The 20833-nt window shown below is 54.1% G+C and overlaps 1 protein-coding gene across 1 annotated transcript in view; it reads right to left on the bottom strand.

Moving 5' to 3' along the window:
- Positions 1-20833, bottom strand: part of TRAPPC10 (trafficking protein particle complex subunit 10) — a gene marked incomplete at its 5' end in the record, with an annotated part of 46635 nt that overhangs the window by 10017 nt on the left and 15785 nt on the right. Inside the window, 13 exon segments of the mRNA XM_040334160.1 lie at positions 236-336; positions 408-613; positions 1283-1441; positions 1749-1890; positions 2165-2676; positions 4772-4884; positions 8772-8912; positions 11209-11300; positions 11384-11460; positions 11562-11823; positions 12797-13044; positions 13153-13264; positions 14369-14564. Of these exon segments, the coding sequence (XP_040190094.1) occupies positions 236-336; positions 408-613; positions 1283-1441; positions 1749-1890; positions 2165-2676; positions 4772-4884; positions 8772-8912; positions 11209-11300; positions 11384-11460; positions 11562-11823; positions 12797-13044; positions 13153-13264; positions 14369-14564 (2361 nt within the window).

The following is a 20833-nucleotide window of genomic DNA, read 5'->3' as shown; positions in this document are numbered from 1 at the left end:
CACACAGCAGAGGTAGAGGACGGGGGGGCACAGCGGAGGTAGAGGACAGGGGGGCACAGCGGAGGTAGAGGACGGGGGGGGGGGCACAGTGCAGGTAGAGGGATGGGGGGGCACAGCGGAGGTAGAGGGATGGGGGGGCACAGCGGAGGACGGGGGGGCACAGCGGAGGTAGAGGGACGGGGGGGGCACAGCGGAGGTAGAGGACGGGGCACAGCGGAGGTCCTGCAGTGCTCACCTTGTTCCGGAGGACAGTAAGGCGTGCTGGGCTCTCAGTGGAAGGTGAAAGGTCAGACTGATGATGGTGGAATAGATGGACCACGGACAGTCCACGGACACCTTTGGAAAATAAAGAAGTGTCAGTGCCATTGAGGACTCCCAGTAGTTGTGTGTAAGACGTCGTCACTCACCCTCTGCTCTGTGACATTCCCCCGGGAGTCCTGCCCATCCTTTCCCCTACGCGGAACTTCGCCATTCAACAGACGTCCCGCTTCCGGTAACAGACACACCACGTCCAGCTCAAACTCCATGAGATGATAAGGGGGGGCTGGCGGCAGAGCGATGCTGGTCACTTTATCCGATCGATTGATGGTCAGAGGACTTAATGACACATCATCTGGAAAGACAAAGATCAGGATTATTACCCAATGCCATGGCAGGCGGTGAGACGTGGCCCCCATGGCAGACGGTGAGACGTGGCCCCCATGGCAGACGGTGAGACGTGGCCCCCATGGCAGACGGCGAGACGTGGCCCCCCATGGCAGGCGGCGAGACGTGGCCCCCCATGGCAGGCGGCGAGACGTGGCCCCCCATGGCAGGCGGCGAGACGTGGCCCCCATGGCAGGCGGCGAGACGTGGCCCCCATGGCAGGCGGCGAGACGTGGCCCCCATGGCAGGCGGCGAGACGTGGCCCCCATGGCAGGCGGCGAGACGTGGCCCCCATGGCAGGCGGCGAGACGTGGCCCCCCATGGCAGGCGGCGAGACGTGGCCCCCCATGGCAGGCGGCGAGACGTGGCCCCCCATGGCAGGCGGCGAGACGTGGCCCCCCATGGCAGGCGGCGAGACGTGGCCCCCCATGGCAGGCGGCGAGACGTGGCCCCCCATGGCAGGCGGTGAGACGTGGCCCCCCATGGCAGGCGGTGAGACGTGGCCCCCATGGCAGACTGTAAGACGTGGCCTCCATGACCTGGAACAAGCGCTTCACTCCCATTGAACTATTCGATCCCAGAAGGAAGGTCAGCAGTGGTCCAGGGCAGAACCCCCCGGGGGCCCCGACATACTCACCATGACTGTTCTGGTAGATGGACGCCTTGGTGTCCGGTGCCGGAAGAATGGGCATCATATCGGCATTGCTAAGCTGCAGGGTGTCCCCCTCCTTCACCCGATAATGTCCGGTTGTCACTGTAAACTTTAACTTTTGAGGAACCCCGGCCAGGAGGAAATCTACAGGGAGGAGAAGAACAGTCCGTGACAGGAGGAAAATCCAGAGACACGTATGTGTACGGGTCACGTGTGTGGGGGGAGGGGGCTATAGATTAGTAGGAGGGGATTCAGGAAGTAACAGAGGGACCTACCTTTCTCCAATATGTTATGATGAGGCAGACGCCATCTTTGTGTCAGAAGGGTGGGGGAGTCAGATTTTCGGGACCCTGATGAAGGGGGGTGAGGGTTCAGTGTTGGGGGGGAGGGGGGTGTGACGATTCATTCATCATGGAAGAAGGTGCTGCACTGGTGTACAAGGCTCACTTACCGCTCAGTGGCTCCACCTTGAGTTGGGGCTCCTGAGAGTAAACGTCATATTGCACTATGGGGTAGACGTGCGGCAGGAGCAGCTGCACATTCCCGAACGACGCCGCCAGCTGACGTAACGTGTAGGTGCCGGCCTCCTGCGCCTGGAGACAGACAAGATAGCAGATTACAGTCAGCCCCATCCCCCGCACTGAGCCAGTCACATCAGTCTTTGTACAGAGGAGCTTACTCTCTAATGTCCCCTCCCCCCACAGTCACACACTAATATTAATATACATTCATAAAGCTCTGACATATACCGCAGTGCTGTACAGAGATCACTAAACCAATCAGTCTCTGTAAGACCTACCGATCCCCTTGGTTCCCCCTGATTGGCCAGTCGCGTCATGTGATAAGCATACAAGTAGTCTACATTACCTGGGCTTGGAAGGTCACGTGATTGACCCCGGGCTGCAGGGTGACTCGGCTACACTTGACGGTGTGCACCCCATCGTCCAGGTTTAGGGTGGAGTGTCTGTCCATGGGGGAGGAGGTGTTTGAGTCCTGCGCCCGCAGTAACATGTGCACATTTTTGCAGATGACCCCCGTGCTCACCAGCCCCCCCTCTGACGGGCTTTTTTCATGCATTTCTGCCAGTTCTAGCGCCGGCGGAGGGCCCGGAATTCCCAGCACACCCTCCATGTGAAAGTGGACAGCGCCACCCGCAGGCTTGTGGCGGGTCAGCCATTCGGCCGTTTTTCGGTAACTGTTCTTGTCCAAACTGTAATGAAAGTGTCCCGAGAGGTGATCCAGGTGGAAGGGTTCAGGCATCAGGTTGAGAAGGGTTAACTCCATACAAAGAGACCCGCCCACGTGAATCACCGCGTTGGGGGGATCGAAACGCAGCGATGTCAGCCGAGCAAACGAGCCGAACGGGAGGCCGAAGTGACCTGGAGAGGAGAGAAGAGCGTTACCATGGTGGACCAGGCAATACATGCGGCCCACAGCGACCAATGAAATTAGGTTTTGTGTACATCCTATTCTGGGCGGAGCTAGCACACATTTCTTGTCAAAGATGAAGGATGCCCAACTCTAATAAGCCAACATTTTCTCTAGCCTCTTTCTTGTAACTGCTTTGCCTGCTGTATAAAGAGCTCAATAGCTCAACCTACAAAGGACTCTTCCCTCTTCCTCCAGATACCCCTCCCTCGTGAACAGTCGCTTCCCCACCTTCCTCAAACCCTCGTTCCCCACAAACAGCGACTCCTCAAACCCCTCGTTCCCCAAGCAGTGACTCCTCAAACCCTCGTTCCCCAAGCAGCGACTCCTCAAACCCCTCGTTCCCCAAGCAGCGACTCCTCAAACCCCTCGTTCCCCAAGCAGCGACTCCTCAAACCCCCCGTTCCCCAAGCAGCGACTCCTCAAACCCCTCGTTCCCCAAGCAGCGACTCCTCAAACCCCTCGTTCCCCAAGCAGCGACTCCTCAAACCCCTCGTTCCCCAAGCAGCGACTCCTCAAACCCCTCGTTCCCCAAGCAGCGACTCCTCAAACCCCTCGTTCCCCAAGCAGCGACTCCTCAAACCCTCGTTCCCCGAGCAGCGACTCCTCAAACCCCTCGTTCCCCAAGCAGCGACTCCTCAAACCCCTCGTTCCCCAAGCAGCGACTCCTCAAACCCCTCGTTCCCCGAGCAGCGACTCCTCAAACCCCTCGTTCCCCAAGCAGCGACTCCTCAAACCCCTCGTTCCCCAAGCAGCGACTCCTCAAACCCCTCGTTCCCCACAAGCAGCGACTCCTCAAACCCCTCGTTCCCCACAAGCAGCGACTCCTCAAACCCCTCGTTCCTCAAGCAGCGACTCCTCAACCCCCCCCCCCCCCCACAAGCAGCGACTCCTCAAACCCCTCGTTCCCCAAGCGGCGACTCCTCAAACCCCTCGTTCCCCAAGCGGCGACTCCTCAAACCCCTCGTTCCCCAAGCGGCGACTCCTCAAACCCCTCGTTCCCCAAGCAGCGACTCCTCAAACCCCTCGTTCCCCAAGCAGCGACTCCTCAAACCCCTCGTTCCCCAAGCAGCGACTCCTCAACCCCTCGTTCCCCAAGCAGCGACTCCTCAAACCCCTCGTTCCCCAAGCAGCGACTCCTCAAACCCCTCGTTCCCCAAGCAGCGACTCCTCAAACCCCTCGTTCCCCAAGCAGCGACTCCTCAACCCCTCGTTCCCCAAGCAGCGACTCCTCAAACCCCTCGTTCCCCAAGCAGCGACTCCTCAAACCCCTCGTTCCCCAAGCAGCGACTCCTCAAACCCCTCGTTCCCCAAGCAGCGACTCCTCAAACCCCTCGTTCCCCAAGCAGCGACTCCTCAAACCCCCAAGCAGTAATTCCTCTCCCTCCATCACAAGCAACAATTCTTGCCACTCCCCCTGCTCTGGACACATTGGTCTGTGGAGTCTCTCTTTTTATTGGAGGTCCACAACTGATGTCCCCCACCTGTGACACAGGTTCTGATGAAGAGATGATGACTCCTCGCTGCCAGCTGAGGAAATCTGCCTGCCAATTGCCAACTCTTTGAATGAACGTGGCTGACAAGGCCAGAACATAAAGTTTGGTCTAGGACAGGATCAGATCCACCCTTTTACCACGGCAAGACTTTTGGTTCTTCCCTGACGATTCATGCAAGACTCTACTGTGGTGTTTTCGGAACCCCTGATCTGATGACCCTGCAAGCGAGATGGTCCAACGTTGCAGCGACAGCCAAATTTCTCAAAGTTCCTGGATGTTATTTAGGAGATTAGACTCCCCTGACAACCAAGAGAGTGCTCAAGACTTCTCCCCAGCAGAAGGGCGAGCAACTATTATGAGGATCCTCCAAATAACAGGAAGGAAGGACTTCCCCCCATCTCCAGAGTCAGATTTCTGCACCACCGGAGGAAAGGACTACCTGATCCTCAGCAACAAAGAAATGGTGTGTCCAGACTGGATCGATTTGCTCCACGAGGGCAGAATGTTATCCTAGCAGAAGTGCCAGGGCCACCCCCAGGAATCTTCCTACCTGCAGTGCTGGAGCTCTTCTCAGAGGACGTCAGGATTTCATGACAGTAGTTGACACGCTCGTCCTGAGACAGATTGGTGTCAGCGGCCAGGAGGCTGCAGGTCTGAAGGTATCTGTAGGAGTGTTAAGGATGAAATGACTTCAATAGACTGAGGAAGGGGTGGTGGGACAGGTGAGTATTAATGATCTGAGGAAGGGGTGGTGGACAGGTGAGTATTAATGATCTGAGGAAGGGGTGGTGGGACAGGTGAGTATTAATGATCTGAGGAAGGGGTGGTGGGACAGGTGAGTATTAATGATCTGAGGATGGGGTGGTGGGACAGGCGAGTATTAATGATCTGATGAAGGGGTGGGGGGACAGGTGAGTATTAATGATCTGAGGAAGGGGAGGTGGGACAGGTGAGTGTGATACATTTGCCTATATGTCTCAGTGTACTGCTCCCTGCTAGCCATGGGTAGAGGTAGAAAGGAATTTCATGTGATTCATTCCTCTGACAGGTTATTGACGTGCTAATGTCCCCTCACTATTTCTAAAGGTTAATTGATCTATTGTGTTGTGTGAAGGAGAGCTGGGTTTAAGTGGCTTGTGTTAATTATTCTGATTGCTTCATTGTGGTAATTATCTCTCTATATGCGGGGTCGAGCGGTCTGGTTGATGTATTCAGTACAGCTAGTGCTCAGCGTCATTGATGTCATTGTCTAAAGAAAATGTGTTTTCAGACTCGGCTCCGTCGTGTCTGCCTATAATCTGTATGGAAGCCCCAGTGTGAGGGGGGCGGAGATTTGTCATTGTAACAGTTTTGGAAATGACATATAAGCTGTGTGTTATAACATTAAACTCTGTGTTGTTCAAGCAGTAAGCTGGTCTCATGTGTGGCTTTCTGGGCGATTCCAGGGATATCCCTCCTCGTGGAATATTGGGGTGATTTTCGTTATGGGAAGAAGGGAATGTTGACGGGGATATCATACCGATACCGTCACAAATTGGTTGGCAGCAGCGGGATCTTCCCTTCTACTCTCCTTCACACCCGGATTCCAAGCAGACACTGGAAGAACTACTGGAAGGATTGCTAGCAACAAAACCAAGCGGGTCATCATAGCGGAATCAATGGAGATAGACCAGGAGGACGGGATTGCAGCAACGCCAGCAGTACAAGAGATGGATACACCAGTGATTCAGGAAGAGGAGTCACCAACCAACAAGCTAATGAGAGAGAAGCTAGCGTGGTTCGGCCCGAACCCAACGCCGGATGTGGTGCTAAAAGTGATGGACCTGTTAGCGGAGGAGGCTAAAGAAATAAGAGACGCAGAGCTACAGAAGGATAAAGAAATAAGGGACGCAGAACTACAGGAGGATAAAGAAATAAGAGACGCAGAGCTACAGGAGGATAAACAAATAAGAGACGCAGAACTACAGAAGGATAATCAAATAAGAGACGCAGAGCTACAGTTAAAACTGGCAGCAGTCCAACAAGCAGCCGCACCTTCTCCGAACAGTGAGAATAGCACAGCAGACGCAAGGAAGATTCCGTTTAGCGCTTTTGATGAAAAGGACTGTGAAATTGATAACTACCTGGCGGATTTTGAGCGACAATGTAACCTGCACCGAATAGCTAGAAGAGAGTGGGTTGCAATATTGTCAGGCAAACTGTCAGGCAAAGCTTCTGATGCTTTCCGGACCGTGCCAGATCAGGATATCCATAGCTACGCCAGGGTTAAAGAAGCGCTCCTGGCTCGTTATGCAGTAACCCCAGAGTCCCACCGACAGAAGTTCAGGGACTCACGCAAAACCACGGAAGACTCTTACGCAGAATGGGCATGCCAGCTGTCCCTGTCGGCCTCTAACTGGGTTAACAGCAGCCAGGCCACCACCGCAGAGGACATTTTGCAACTAATGCTCCTGGAGCAATTTTACAATCACATCCAGACGGACGTCAAGGATTGGGTGAGAGATCGCAGGCCCATGACTCTACCAGAGGCCGCGAAGTTGGCGGATGAATATGCGGATACTCGCAAGACAAACCAGGTCACACCACGGGTACAACCCCCACAACCAACGGCGCCCTCACACCCACCAGCCGCTAGATACCAACTGCCTAACAGACCGATGACATATAGCCCTCGCTACCCACGCCAGGAGGACAACGAACAACGCTGCTTCCGGTGCAAACAGTTGGGTCACTTCAAGCAGAATTGCCCCATGAATGACAACACCAGGTCAAATTGGTCTCAACCTGGGTACTGCCCACCAGCAGCAGCCCATTGTGTAGACTCGGCTTGGGATCCCCAGGAGCTGGGTCAGGAAGAACCATTGGGCACCCCTTACGAAGTCCTCACGGTACAATCTGGTATTACGGACAACAGGGAACACCATTGTCAGCTGGTCATGGGCGACAGCCATGAGCCGGAGGGGCCTTGGAGGGAGCTGGGCAGAAAGAGGCACCGCCAGCTACCCTCCAAGAAGAAGAGGTCCTGGAAGTCATATAACCAGCGGACCTGGGAGGAGAAGAAGCGACTGGAGGAGATGGAATCGCAGCGGGCGCCCCAGATGCGGGCCGAGATGTTCGCCAAGGGCCCACCGGTGGCCCCTTACACCACCACCCAGTTCCTGATGATGAAGGACCACGTGGAGAGCCTGCAGGACATGAGCAAGCAGGATCTGATCCGTGAGTACATAGAGCTGGAGGAGTGCATAAGCCGCATGGAGGAGGAGAACAACCACCTGAGGTCACAGCGGGCTGACCCCCCCAGGCTCCATGAACTGGAGATGGAGCTGGAGAAGCTCAAAGAGGAGAACCGGCGGCTGCGGAGGGAGCAGGGGGTGGCTGACCTTATGGGGCTCCGATTCCCCCCCCCCCCCCCGACTCTGAGCACCAGTGCTACAGCATTTCAACAAATATAACTTTTTCTTTTTTTTATTAATCTCCTGGGATTGTCACTTCAGAGCCATAACCTGCCCCCTCCCATAGCGGGACACCTAGACGGCGGCGCACAGACCCATTCGCTGTCTTCACACTGACTTCTGGTGACTTTGCAGATCGCACAAAGACTTGGGGACTGACCGGCGTGTGATCTGATGACCCGGTGGCATACCTGAGTCTGAAGCAGTTGCCAAGGGAGGTCAGTCATGCCAAACGGAGTTAACCTCGGACTAAAAGCTCTGAACCCGTCAACCCTACTGGACCAGGGAAGGTCCAACCGGGTTTGCCGGAGCAGGGAGCAAAAGGGGGGCCATTGTGATACATTTGCCTATATGTCTCAGTGTACTGCTCCCTGCTAGCCATGGGTAGAGGTAGAAAGGAATTTCATGTGTGATTCATTCCTCTGACAGGTTATTGATGTGCTAATGTCCCCTCACTATTTCTAAAGGTTAATTGATCTATTGTGTTGTGTGAAGGAGAGCTGGGTTTAAGTGGCTTGTGTTAATTATTCTGATTGCTTCATTGTGGTAATTATCTCTCTATATGCGGGGTCGAGCGGTCTGGTTGATGTATTCAGTACAGCTAGTGCTCAGCGTCATTGATGTCATTGTCTAAAGAAAATGTGTTTTCAGCATCGGCCCCGTCGTGTCTACCTAGTCATCTGTATGGAAGCCCCAGTGTGAGGGGGGCGGAGATTTGTCATTGTAACAGTTTTGGAAATGACATATAAGCTGTGTGATATAACATTAAAGTCTGTGTTGTTCAAGCAGTAAGCTGGTCTCATGTGTGGCTTTCTGGGCGATTCCAGGGATATCCCTCCTCGTGGAATATTGGGGTGATTTTCGTTATGGGAAGAAGGGAACGTTGACGGGGATATCATACCGATACCGTCACAGTGAGTATTAATGATCTGAGGAACGTGTGGTGGGACAAATGAGTATTAATAATCTGAGGAACGGGCTATCTCCTTGCTCAGGATGGCAGCACACGGGGGGGTTGAGCTTGGATCTGAGGAACATGAACTATGACCTCTCTCATCCCCGGGTGACAGGGACTGGATGGGGGTTATAGAAGGATACGGCTCAGTCTGTCCCAGCAGCTTCTGGCACTCTGCCAGCTGTTTCCTGGTGTGGGTGAGGGGCAGAGACCACCCCTCTGCCTGGTACATCCGGAGCGCCCCCTGCAGGTAGGGCTCAGCTTTCTGTGGCAAGGATTTCCTCCTGGAGAGAGAAGAGAGAGATCAGACCATAAAACTGCCCCTTATACCTTCTCTGGGGGACCCCATACATAGACTATACAGGGGACCGAGCGGAGAGATCAGATCACAGACTGTCCCCCGTATACCCCCCACCCCTGTACCCGTCACCTGGGGGACCCCATACATAGAATATACAGGGGACCGAGCAGAGAGATCAGATCACAGACCAGACTTTCCCCCGTATACCCCCCCACCCCTGTACCCGTCACCTGGGGGACCCCATACATAGAATATACAGGGGACCGAGCAGAGAGATCAGATCACAGACCAGACTTTCCCCCGTATACCCCCCCACCCCTGTACCCGTCACCTGGGGGACCCCATACATAGAATATACAGGGGACCGAGCAGAGAGATCAGATCACAGACTGTCCCCCGTATACCCCCCACCCCTGTACCCTTCACCTGGGGGACCCCATACATAGACTATACAGGGGACCGAGGGGGGGGGGATCAGATCACAGACTGTCCCCCGTATACCCCCCACCCCTGTACCCGTCACCTGGGGGACCCCATACATAGAATATACAGGGGACCGAGCAGAGAGATCAGATCACAGACTGTCCCCCGTATACCCCCCACCCCTGTACCCGTCACCTGGGGGACCCCATACATAGAATATACAGGGGACCGAGCGGAGATCAGATCACAGACTGTCCCCCGTATACCCCCCACCCCTGTACCCGTCACCTGGGGGACCCCATACATAGAATATACAGGGGACCGAGCGGAGAGATCAGATCACAGACTGTCCCCCGTATACCCCCCACCCCTGTACCCGTCACCTGGGGGACCCCATACATAGACTATACAGGGGACCGAGCGGAGAGATCAGATCACAGACTGTCCCCCGTATACCCCCCACCACTGTACCCGTCACCTGGGGGACCCCATACATAGAATATACAGGGGACCGAGCGGAGAGATCAGATCACAGACTGTCCCCCGTATACCCCCCACCCCTGTACCCTTCACCTGGGGGACCCCATACATAGAATACACAGGGGACCGAGCGGAGAGATCAGATCACAGACTGTCCCCCGTATACCCCCCACCACTGTACCCGTCACCTGGGGGACCCCATACATAGAATATACAGGGGACCGAGCAGAGAGATCAGATCACAGACCGTCCCCCGTATACCTCCCACCCCTGTACCCGTCACCTGGGGGACCCCGTACATAGAATATACAGGGGACCGAGCAGAGAGATCAGATCACAGACCAGACTGTCCCCCGTATACCCCCCACCCCTGTACCCGTCACCTGGGGGACCCCATACATAGAATATACAGGGGACCGAGCAGAGAGATCAGATCACAGACTGTCCCCCGTATACCCCCCACCCCTGTACCCGTCACCTGGGGGCCCCATACATAGAATATACAGGGGACCGAGCGGAGAGATCAGATCACAGACTGTCCCCCGTATACCCCCCACCCCTGTACCCGTCACCTGGAGGACCCCATACATAGACTATACAGGGGACCGAGCGGAGAGATCAGATCACAGACTGTCCCCCGTATACCCCCCACCCCTGTACCCTTCACCTGGGGGACCCCATACATAGACTATACAGGGGACCGAGCGGAGAGATCAGATCACAGACTGTCCCCCGTATACCCCCCACCCCTGTACCCGTCACCTGGAGGACCCCATACATAGACTATACAGGGGACCGAGCGGAGAGATCAGATCACAGACCAGACTTCCCCCCGTATACCCCCACCCCTGTACTCTTCACCTGGGGGACCCCATACATAGAATATACAGGGGACCGAGCAGAGAGATCAGATCACAGACCAGACTGTCCCCCGTATACCCCCCCACCCCTGTACCCATCACCTGGGGGACCCCATACATAGAATATACAGGGGACCGAGCAGAGAGATCAGATCACAGACTGTCCCCCGTATACCCCCAACTCCTGTACCCGTCACCTGGGGGACCCCATACATAGAATATACAGGGGACCGAGCAGAGAGATCAGATCACAGACCAGACTTCCCCCCCGTATACCCCCCCCCACCCCTGTACCCGTCACCTGGGGGACCCCATACATAGAATATACAGAGAAATTAGAGATCAGAGTCTGGATACAAGTCAGGGACAACGCCAACCATCACTCTTGCATTACAAAGCTGCGCACTCTTAAAGCCTCCTCTGGCGTCATGTGACGGCCCCCGAGGGGTGAAATATGTTGTACACAGCTTTGTATCAGTCAGCTCTCCTTGCACTCGGTTTATTATGAACATTTACATGTAAAACTCGGCCAGATCCTTCCCCACCAGCTTGGCGGAGCGCGTTCTGCAGATGGTGTTGTACATCTGGATGGTGGCGTGGGCGAGCTCCTGTGGGCACAAAGGGGGGGGGGGGGGCAGACAGACACAGAAATAGTCACATGACCTACCATTAGAGGACATGAACCACTCACCAGATAATGCTTCTCAAAGGCCTCCTCTGAGGACAGCGCCTCCTGCAGCTTCTTGTAAGGACTCTGCGCTGTATTGGCTGTGGGGGAGGGGAGGAGGGGGGGTAACAACACTCAGTATATCACATGTACAGAGCACAGGGAGCCTCATATCACATCTATATGTTACATTCATTCTCACCAGTCTCCGGCCTCTCCGCTCCCAGTCCAGCCAACAGATCCACCGTCCTCTGAAGATCCTCCGAGCATGGACCACCTTCCGAGACCAGACCACACAGGGAGCCCAGAGACTGCAGCTTCTCCATGGCGTAGCTCCAGAGCCCCACCGTGTGGGAGATGTTGGCCTCCAGCTGAGGCCGTTCACAGCAGCCTTCTATCCTCTGCAGAACCTCCAGACAACTCAAGAAGACCCAGCAATCCAGAGCCCCCGGGGGGACAGAGACCTGCAGACAGGAAGGAGAACACAATGGTGGATGGACCACATAATGGTGGATGGACCTCACACCTCCCCTGAAGGAGAACATAATGGTGGATGGACCTCACACCTCCTCTGAAGGAGAACATAATGGTGGATGAACCTCCCCTGAAGGAGCACATAATGGTGGATGGACCTCACACCTCCCCTGAAGGAGAACATAATAATGGATGGACCTCACCCCTCCCCTGAAGGAGAACACAATGGTGGATGGACCTCACACCTCCTCTGAAGGAGAACATAATGGTGGATGGACCTCACACCTCCCCTGAAGGAGCACATAATAATGGATGGACCTCACACCTCCTCTGAAGGAGAACATAATGGTGGATGGACCTCACACCTCCCCCTGAAGGAGAACATAATGGTGGATGGACCTCACACCTCCCCTGAAGGAGCACATAATAATGGATGGACCTCACACCTCCCCTGAAGGAGCACATAATGGTGGATGGACCTCACACCTCCCCTGAAGGAGCACATAATGGTGAATGGACCTCACACCTCCCCTGAAGGAGAACATAATAATGGATGGACCTCACACCTCCCCTGAAGGAGCACATAATGGTGGATGGACCTCACACCTCCCCCTGAAGGAGAACATAATGGTGAATGGACCTCACACCTCCCCTGAAGGAGCACATAATGGTGAATGGACCTCACACCTCCCCTGAGGAAGAACACAATGGTGAATGGACCTCACACCTCACCTGAAGGAGAACATAATGGTGGATGGACCTCACACCTCCCCTGAAGGAGAACATAATGGTGGATGGACCTCACACCTCTCCCTAAAGAACATAATGGTGGATGGACCTCACACCTCCCCTGAAGGAGCACATAATGGTGGATGGACCTCACACCTCCCCTGAAGGAGAACATAATGGTGGATGGACCTCACACCTCCCCTGATAGAGAACATAATGGTGACATGGACTTACCTCCAGTAGGCGCAGCTCCTGAACGCAGTTATGAAGAAGCTCCAGGGCCCGGTTGGCCACCTCCCAAGGCCTCTGCAGGAAGAGGAGTAAAGTGCACTGGCGGGAGAACAAGTAGCTGCGTAACTCCAGGAGATTGGCTCTCCTCTTCTGGATCATATCCCTCTTCTCCATGTCTATGGGCTTCCGTAAGGACAGGCCATCCCAGCTCTGAACCGGCTGGCAAAACGAGCTCAGCCAATTGGCTCCATCTAGGCAACGGACAGGAGAACAATGAGAGAAGGAGGTCAATAGAGGCTTTGCCAGCCCATCACATCTCCGATCGTTCCATTCAGCACCAAATCCACCTATTCACTTACCTCCAGCTCCGAAGTTCAGCACATACTGCGAGAAAAGAGCGTCCAGCTCATCGTACTGAACCAACGCATCTTCAAACTGCTGCAACATTTCAAACACGAAGGCCAGCTCCTCCTGAGACAACAAAAAGTCCAAGGTGAGCCAGGCTACAACCAACAGAAGCCAATGTGCAGCACAGGGAGGAGGGGGAGGACCTGCGGTGTAGATAACTGTATATTTTCCTATGTGCAGCACAGGGAGGAGGGGGGAGGACCTGCGGTGTAGATAGCAGTATATTTTCCTATGTGCAGCACAGGGAGGAGGGGAGGACCTGCGGTGTAGATAACTGTATATTTTCCTATGTGCAGCACAGGGAGGAGGCGAGGACCTGCGGTGTAGATAGCTGTATATTTTCCTATGTGCAGCACAGGGAGGAGGGGAGGACCTGCGGTGTAGATAACTGTATATTTTCCTATGTGCAGCACAGGGAGGAGGGGAGGACCTGCGGTGTAGATAACTGTATATTTTCCTATGTGCAGCACAGGGAGGAGGGGAGGACCTGCGGTGTAGATAACTGTATACTTTTCAATATGCAGCACAATCTGGTGCAGGAAGGAACACAGTGCCCTCTATAGGTGGAGGAAGCTTTGTATGGGAGGGGTATACGTGATATAGGAGGAGTCTGGTGCAGGAAGGAACACAGTGCCCTCTATAGGTGGAGGAAGCTTTGTATGGGAGGGGTATACATGATATAGGAGGAGTCTGGTGTACGGAAGGAACACGGTGCCCTCTATAGGTGGAGGAAGCTTTGTATGGGAGGGGTATACACGATATAGGAGGAGTCTGGTGCAGGAAGGAACACAGTGCCCTCTATAGGTGGAGGAAGCTTTGTATGGGAGGGGTATACGTGATATAGGAGGAGTCTGGTGCAGGAAGGAACACAGTGCCCTCTATAGGTGGAGGAAGCTTTGTATGGGAGGGGTATACATGATATAGGAGGAGTCTGGTGCAGGAAGGAACACAGTGCCCTCTATAGGTGGAGGAAGCTTTGTATGGGAGGGGTATACATGATATAGGAGGAGTCTGGTGCAGGAAGGAACACAGTGCCCTCTATAGGTGGAGGAAGCTTTGTATGGGAGGGGTATACGTGATATAGGAGGAGTCTGGTGTACGGAAGGAACCCTGTGTCCTTTATATGAGGGGGAGGTGTCATGTGATGTAGAGGGGTGGTACTTGTACCTGCACCATGAAATAGTCACAGAAGCTCCACCCCGGCTCGGTCCTCTTCTCTCGCAGAGTCCTCATCTCATCCTCGAAGTGTCCCAGGTTTCGGGTGAAGGACGTCAGCAGCAATGTGCGCAGTTTGGACAGGAAGAGAGACCAGGACTCCTGGGAGCGGGAAGTTTCCTTCAGGGGGTCCACCAGAACCATACACCTGAGGAGACAAAGAAATCCTTGTGTCCTCCTCCACAACAACTACCCTCACCTACCACACCTACCCAATCACAGAGCCTCATATTCCACACCTACCCAACCACAGAGCCTCATATTCCACACCTACCCAACCACAGAGCCTCATATACCACACCTACCCAACCACAGAGCCTCATATACCACACCTACCCAACCACAGAGCCTCATATTCCACACCTACCCAACCACAGAGCTTCATATACCACACCTACCCAACCACAGAGCCTCATATACCACACCTACCCAACCACAGAGCCTCATATTCCATACCTACCCATCCATAGCGCCTCATATTCCACACCTACCCAACCACAGAGCCTCATATACCACACCTACCCAACCACAGAGCCTCATATACCACACCTACCCATCCACAGAGCCTCACCTACTACACCTACCCAACCACAGAGCCTCATATACCACACCTACCCAACCACAGAGCCTCATATTCCACACCTACCCATCCATAGCGCCTCATATTCCACACCTACCCAACCACAGAGCCTCATATACCACACCTACCCAACCACAGAGCCTCACCTACCACACCTACCCATCCATAGCGCCTCATATTCCACACCTACCCAACCACAGAGCCTCATATACCACACCTACCCAACCACAGAGCCTCATATTTCACACCTACCCAACCACAGAGCCTCACCTACTACACCTACCCAACCACAGAGCCTAATATACCACACCAACCCAACCACAGAGCCTCATATTCCACACCTACCCAACCACAGAGCCTCATATACCACACCTACCCAACCACAGAGCCTCACCTACTACACCTACCCAACCACAGAGCCTCATATACCACACCTACCCAACCACAGAGCCTCATATTCCACACCTACCCAACCACAGAGCCTCATATACCACACCTACCCAACCACAGAGCCTCATATTCCACACCTACCCAACCACAGAGCCTCACCTACCACACCTACCCAACCACAGAGCCTCACCTACTACACCTACCCAACCACAGAGCCTCATATTCCACACCTACCCAACCACAGAGCCTCATATACCACACCTACCCAACCACAGAGCCTCATATACCACACCTACCCAACCACAGAGCCTCACCTACCACACCTACCCAACCACAGAGCCTCATATACCACACCTACCCAACCATAGAGCCTCATATACCACACCTACCCAACCACATAGCCTCACCTACCCAACCACAGAGCCTCATATACCACACCTACCCAACCACAGAGCCTCACCTACCACACCTACCCATCCACAGAGCCTCATATACCACACCTACCCAACCTACCCATCCATAGAGCCTCACCTACCACACCTACCCAACCACAGAGCCTCACATACCACACCTACCCCATCCATAGAGCCTCATATACCACACCTACCCATCCATAGAGCCTCATATTCCACACCTACCCAACCACAGAGCCTCACCTACCCATCCATAGAGCCTCATATTCCACACCTACCCATCCACAGAGCCTCACATACCACACCTACCCAACCACAGAGCCTCACATACCACACCTACCCAACCACAGAGCCTCACCTACCACACCTACCCAACCACAGAGCCTCACCTACCACACCTACCCAACCACAGAGCCTCACCTACCACACCTACCCAACCACAGACTCACCTACCACACCTACCCAACCACAGAGCCTCACCTACCACACCTACCCAACCACAGAGCCTCACCTACCACACCTACCCAACCACAGAGCCTCACATACCACACCTACCCCATCCATAGAGCCTCACCTACCCATCCATAGAGCCTCATATTCCACACCTACCCAACCACAGAGCCTCACCTACCACACCTACCCAACCACAGAGCCTCACCTACCACACCTACCCATCCATAGAGCCTCATATACCACACCTACCCAACCACAGAGCCTCACCTACCACACCTACCCAACCACAGAGCCTCATATACCACACCTACCCAACCACAGAGCCTCATATACCACACCTACCCAACCACAGAGCCTCATATACCACACCTACCCAACCACAGAGCCTCACCTACCACACCTACCCAACCACAGAGCCTCATATACCACACCTACCCAACCACACCTACCAACCAACCATAGAGCTTCACCTACCACACCTTACCAACCACAGAGCCTCATATACCACACCTACCCATCCACAGAGCCTCATATACCACACCTACCCATCCACAGAGCCTCATATACCACACCTACCCATCCATAGGGCCTCATATTGCACACCTACCAACCACAGAGCCTCATATACCACACCTACCAACCACAGAGCCTCATATACCACACCTACCCAACCACAGAGCCTCATATACCACACCTACCCAACCACAGAGCCTCACCTACCACACCTACCCATCCACAGAGCCTCATATACCACACCTACCCAACCACAGAGCCTCATATACCACACCTACCCAACCACAGAGCCTCATATACCACACCTACCCAACCACAGAGCCTCATATACCACACCTACCCAACCACAGAGCCTCATATACCACACCTACCAACCACAGAGCTTCATATTCCACACCTACCCAACCACAGAGCCTCATATAACACACCTACCCAACCACAGAGCCTCACCTACCCATCCATAGAGCTTCAGATACCACACCTACCCATCCATACAGCCTCACCTACCACACCTACACAACCACAGAGCCTCACCTACCACACCTTACCAACCACAGAGCCTCATATTCCACACCTACCCAACCACAGAGCCTCATATACCACACCTACCCAACCACAGAGCCTCATATTCCACACCTACCAACCTATCAGCCACAGAGCCTCACCTACCACACCTACCCAACCACAGAGCCTCATATACCACACCTACCCAACCACAGAGCCTCATATACCACACCTACCCAACCACAGAGCCTCATATACCACACCTACCCAACTACAGAGCTTCATATACCACACCTACCCAACCACAGAGCCTCATATACCACACCTACCCAACCACAGAGCCTCATATTCCACACCTACCAACCTATCAGCCACAGAGCCTCACCTACCAACCATAGAGCTTCACCTACCACACCTACCCAACCACAGAGCCTCATATACCACACCTACCCAACCACAGAGCCTCATATACCACACCTACCCAACCACAGAGCCTCATATACCACACCTACCCAACCACAGAGCCTCATATTCCACACCTACCCAACCACAGAGCTTCATATACCACACCTACCCAACCACAGAGCCTCATATACCACACCTACCCAACCACAGAGCCTCATATTCCACACCTACCCATCCATAGCGCCTCATATTCCACACCTACCCAACCACAGAGCCTCATATACCACACCTACCCATCCACAGAGCCTCATATTCCACACCTACCCATCCATAGCGCCTCATATTCCACACCTACCCATCCACAGAGCCTCATATACCACACCTACCCAACCACAGAGCCTCATATACCACACCTACCCATCCACAGAGCCTCACCTACTACACCTACCCAACCACAGAGCCTCATATACCACACCTACCCAACCACAGAGCCTCATATTCCACACCTACCCATCCATAGCGCCTCATATTCCACACCTACCCAACCACAGAGCCTCATATACCACACCTACCCAACCACAGAGCCTCACCTACCACATCTACCCATCCATAGCGCCTCATATTCCACACCTACCCAACCACAGAGCCTCATATACCACACCTACCCAACCACAGAGCCTCATATTTCACACCTACCCAACCACAGAGCCTCACCTACTACACCTACCCAACCACAGAGCCTAATATACCACACCAACCCAACCACAGAGCCTCATATTCCACACCTACCCAACCACAGAGCCTCATATACCACACCTACCCAACCACAGAGCCTCACCTACCACACCTACCCAACCACAGAGCCTCATATACCACACCTACCCAACCACAGAGCCTCATATACCACACCTACCCAACCACAGAGCCTCATATACCACACCTACCCAACCACAGAGCCTCACCTACCACACCTACCCAACCACAGAGCCTCATATACCACACCTACCCAACCACACCTACCAACCAACCATAGAGCTTCACCTACCACACCTTACCAACCACAGAGCCTCATATACCACACCTACCCATCCACAGAGCCTCATATACCACACCTACCCATCCACAGAGCCTCATATACCACACCTACCCATCCATAGGGCCTCATATTGCACACCTACCAACCACAGAGCCTCATATACCACACCTACCAACCACAGAGCCTCATATACCACACCTACCCAACCACAGAGCCTCATATACCACACCTACCCAACCACAGAGCTTCACCTACCACACCTACCCATCCACAGAGCCTCATATACCACACCTACCCAACCACAGAGCCTCATATACCACACCTACCCAACCACAGAGCCTCATATACCACACCTACCCAACCACAGAGCCTCATATACCACACCTACCCAACCACAGAGCCTCATATACCACACCTACCAACCACAGAGCTTCATATTCCACACCTACCCAACCACAGAGCCTCATATAACACACCTACCCAACCACAGAGCCTCACCTACCCATCCATAGAGCTTCAGATACCACACCTACCCATCCATACAGCCTCACCTACCACACCTACACAACCACAGAGCCTCACCTACCACACCTTACCAACCACAGAGCCTCATATTCCACACCTACCCAACCACAGAGCCTCATATACCACACCTACCCAACCACAGAGCCTCATATTCCACACCTACCAACCTATCAGCCACAGAGCCTCACCTACCACACCTACCCAACCACAGAGCCTCATATACCACACCTACCCAACCACAGAGCCTCATATACCACACCTACCCAACCACAGAGCCTCATATACCACACCTACCCAACTACAGAGCTTCATATACCACACCTACCCAACCACAGAGCCTCATATACCACACCTACCCAACTACAGAGCTTCATATACCACACCTACCAACCTATCAGCCACAGAGCCTCATATTCCACACCTACCAACCTATCAGCCACAGAGCCTCACCTACCAACCATAGAGCTTCACCTACCACACCTACCCAACCACAGAGCCTCATATTCCACACCTACCCAACCACAGAGCCTCATATACCACACCTACCCAACCACAGAGCCTCACCTACTACACCTACCCAACCACAGAGCCTCATATTCCACACCTACCCAACCACAGAGCCTCATATACCACACCTACCCAACCACAGAGCCTCATATTCCACACCTACCCAACCACAGAGCCTCACCTACCACACCTACCCAACCACAGAGCCTCACCTACTACACCTACCCAACCACAGAGCCTCATATTCCACACCTACCCAACCACAGAGCCTCATATACCACACCTACCCAACCACAGAGCCTCATATACCACACCTACCCAACCACAGAGCCTCACCTACCACACCTACCCAACCACAGAGCCTCATATACCACACCTACCCAACCATAGAGCCTCATATACCACACCTACCCAACCACATAGCCTCACCTACCCAACCACAGAGCCTCATATACCACACCTACCCAACCACAGAGCCTCACCTACCACACCTACCCATCCACAGAGCCTCATATACCACACCTACCCAACCTACCCATCCATAGAGCCTCACCTACCACACCTACCCAACCACAGAGCCTCACATACCACACCTACCCCATCCATAGAGCCTCATATACCACACCTACCCATCCATAGAGCCTCATATTCCACACCTACCCAACCACAGAGCCTCACCTACCCATCCATAGAGCCTCATATTCCACACCTACCCATCCACAGAGCCTCACATACCACACCTACCCAACCACAGAGCCTCACATACCACACCTACCCAACCACAGAGCCTCACCTACCACACCTACCCAACCACAGAGCCTCACCTACCACACCTACCCAACCACAGAGCCTCACCTACCACACCTACCCAACCACAGACTCACCTACCACACCTACCCAACCACAGAGCCTCACCTACCACACCTACCCAACCACAGAGCCTCACCTACCACACCTACCCAACCACAGAGCCTCACATACCACACCTACCCCATCCATAGAGCCTCACCTACCCATCCATAGAGCCTCATATTCCACACCTACCCAACCACAGAGCCTCACCTACCACACCTACCCAACCACAGAGCCTC

The sequence above is a fragment of the Rana temporaria genome, assembly GCF_905171775.1.
Source record: "Rana temporaria chromosome 2 unlocalized genomic scaffold, aRanTem1.1 chr2k, whole genome shotgun sequence".
Classification (NCBI taxonomy): Eukaryota; Metazoa; Chordata; class Amphibia; order Anura; family Ranidae; genus Rana; species Rana temporaria.
The sequence above is the reverse complement of the archived record's forward strand: the minus strand, read 5'-3'. Positions and strand labels throughout refer to the sequence as shown.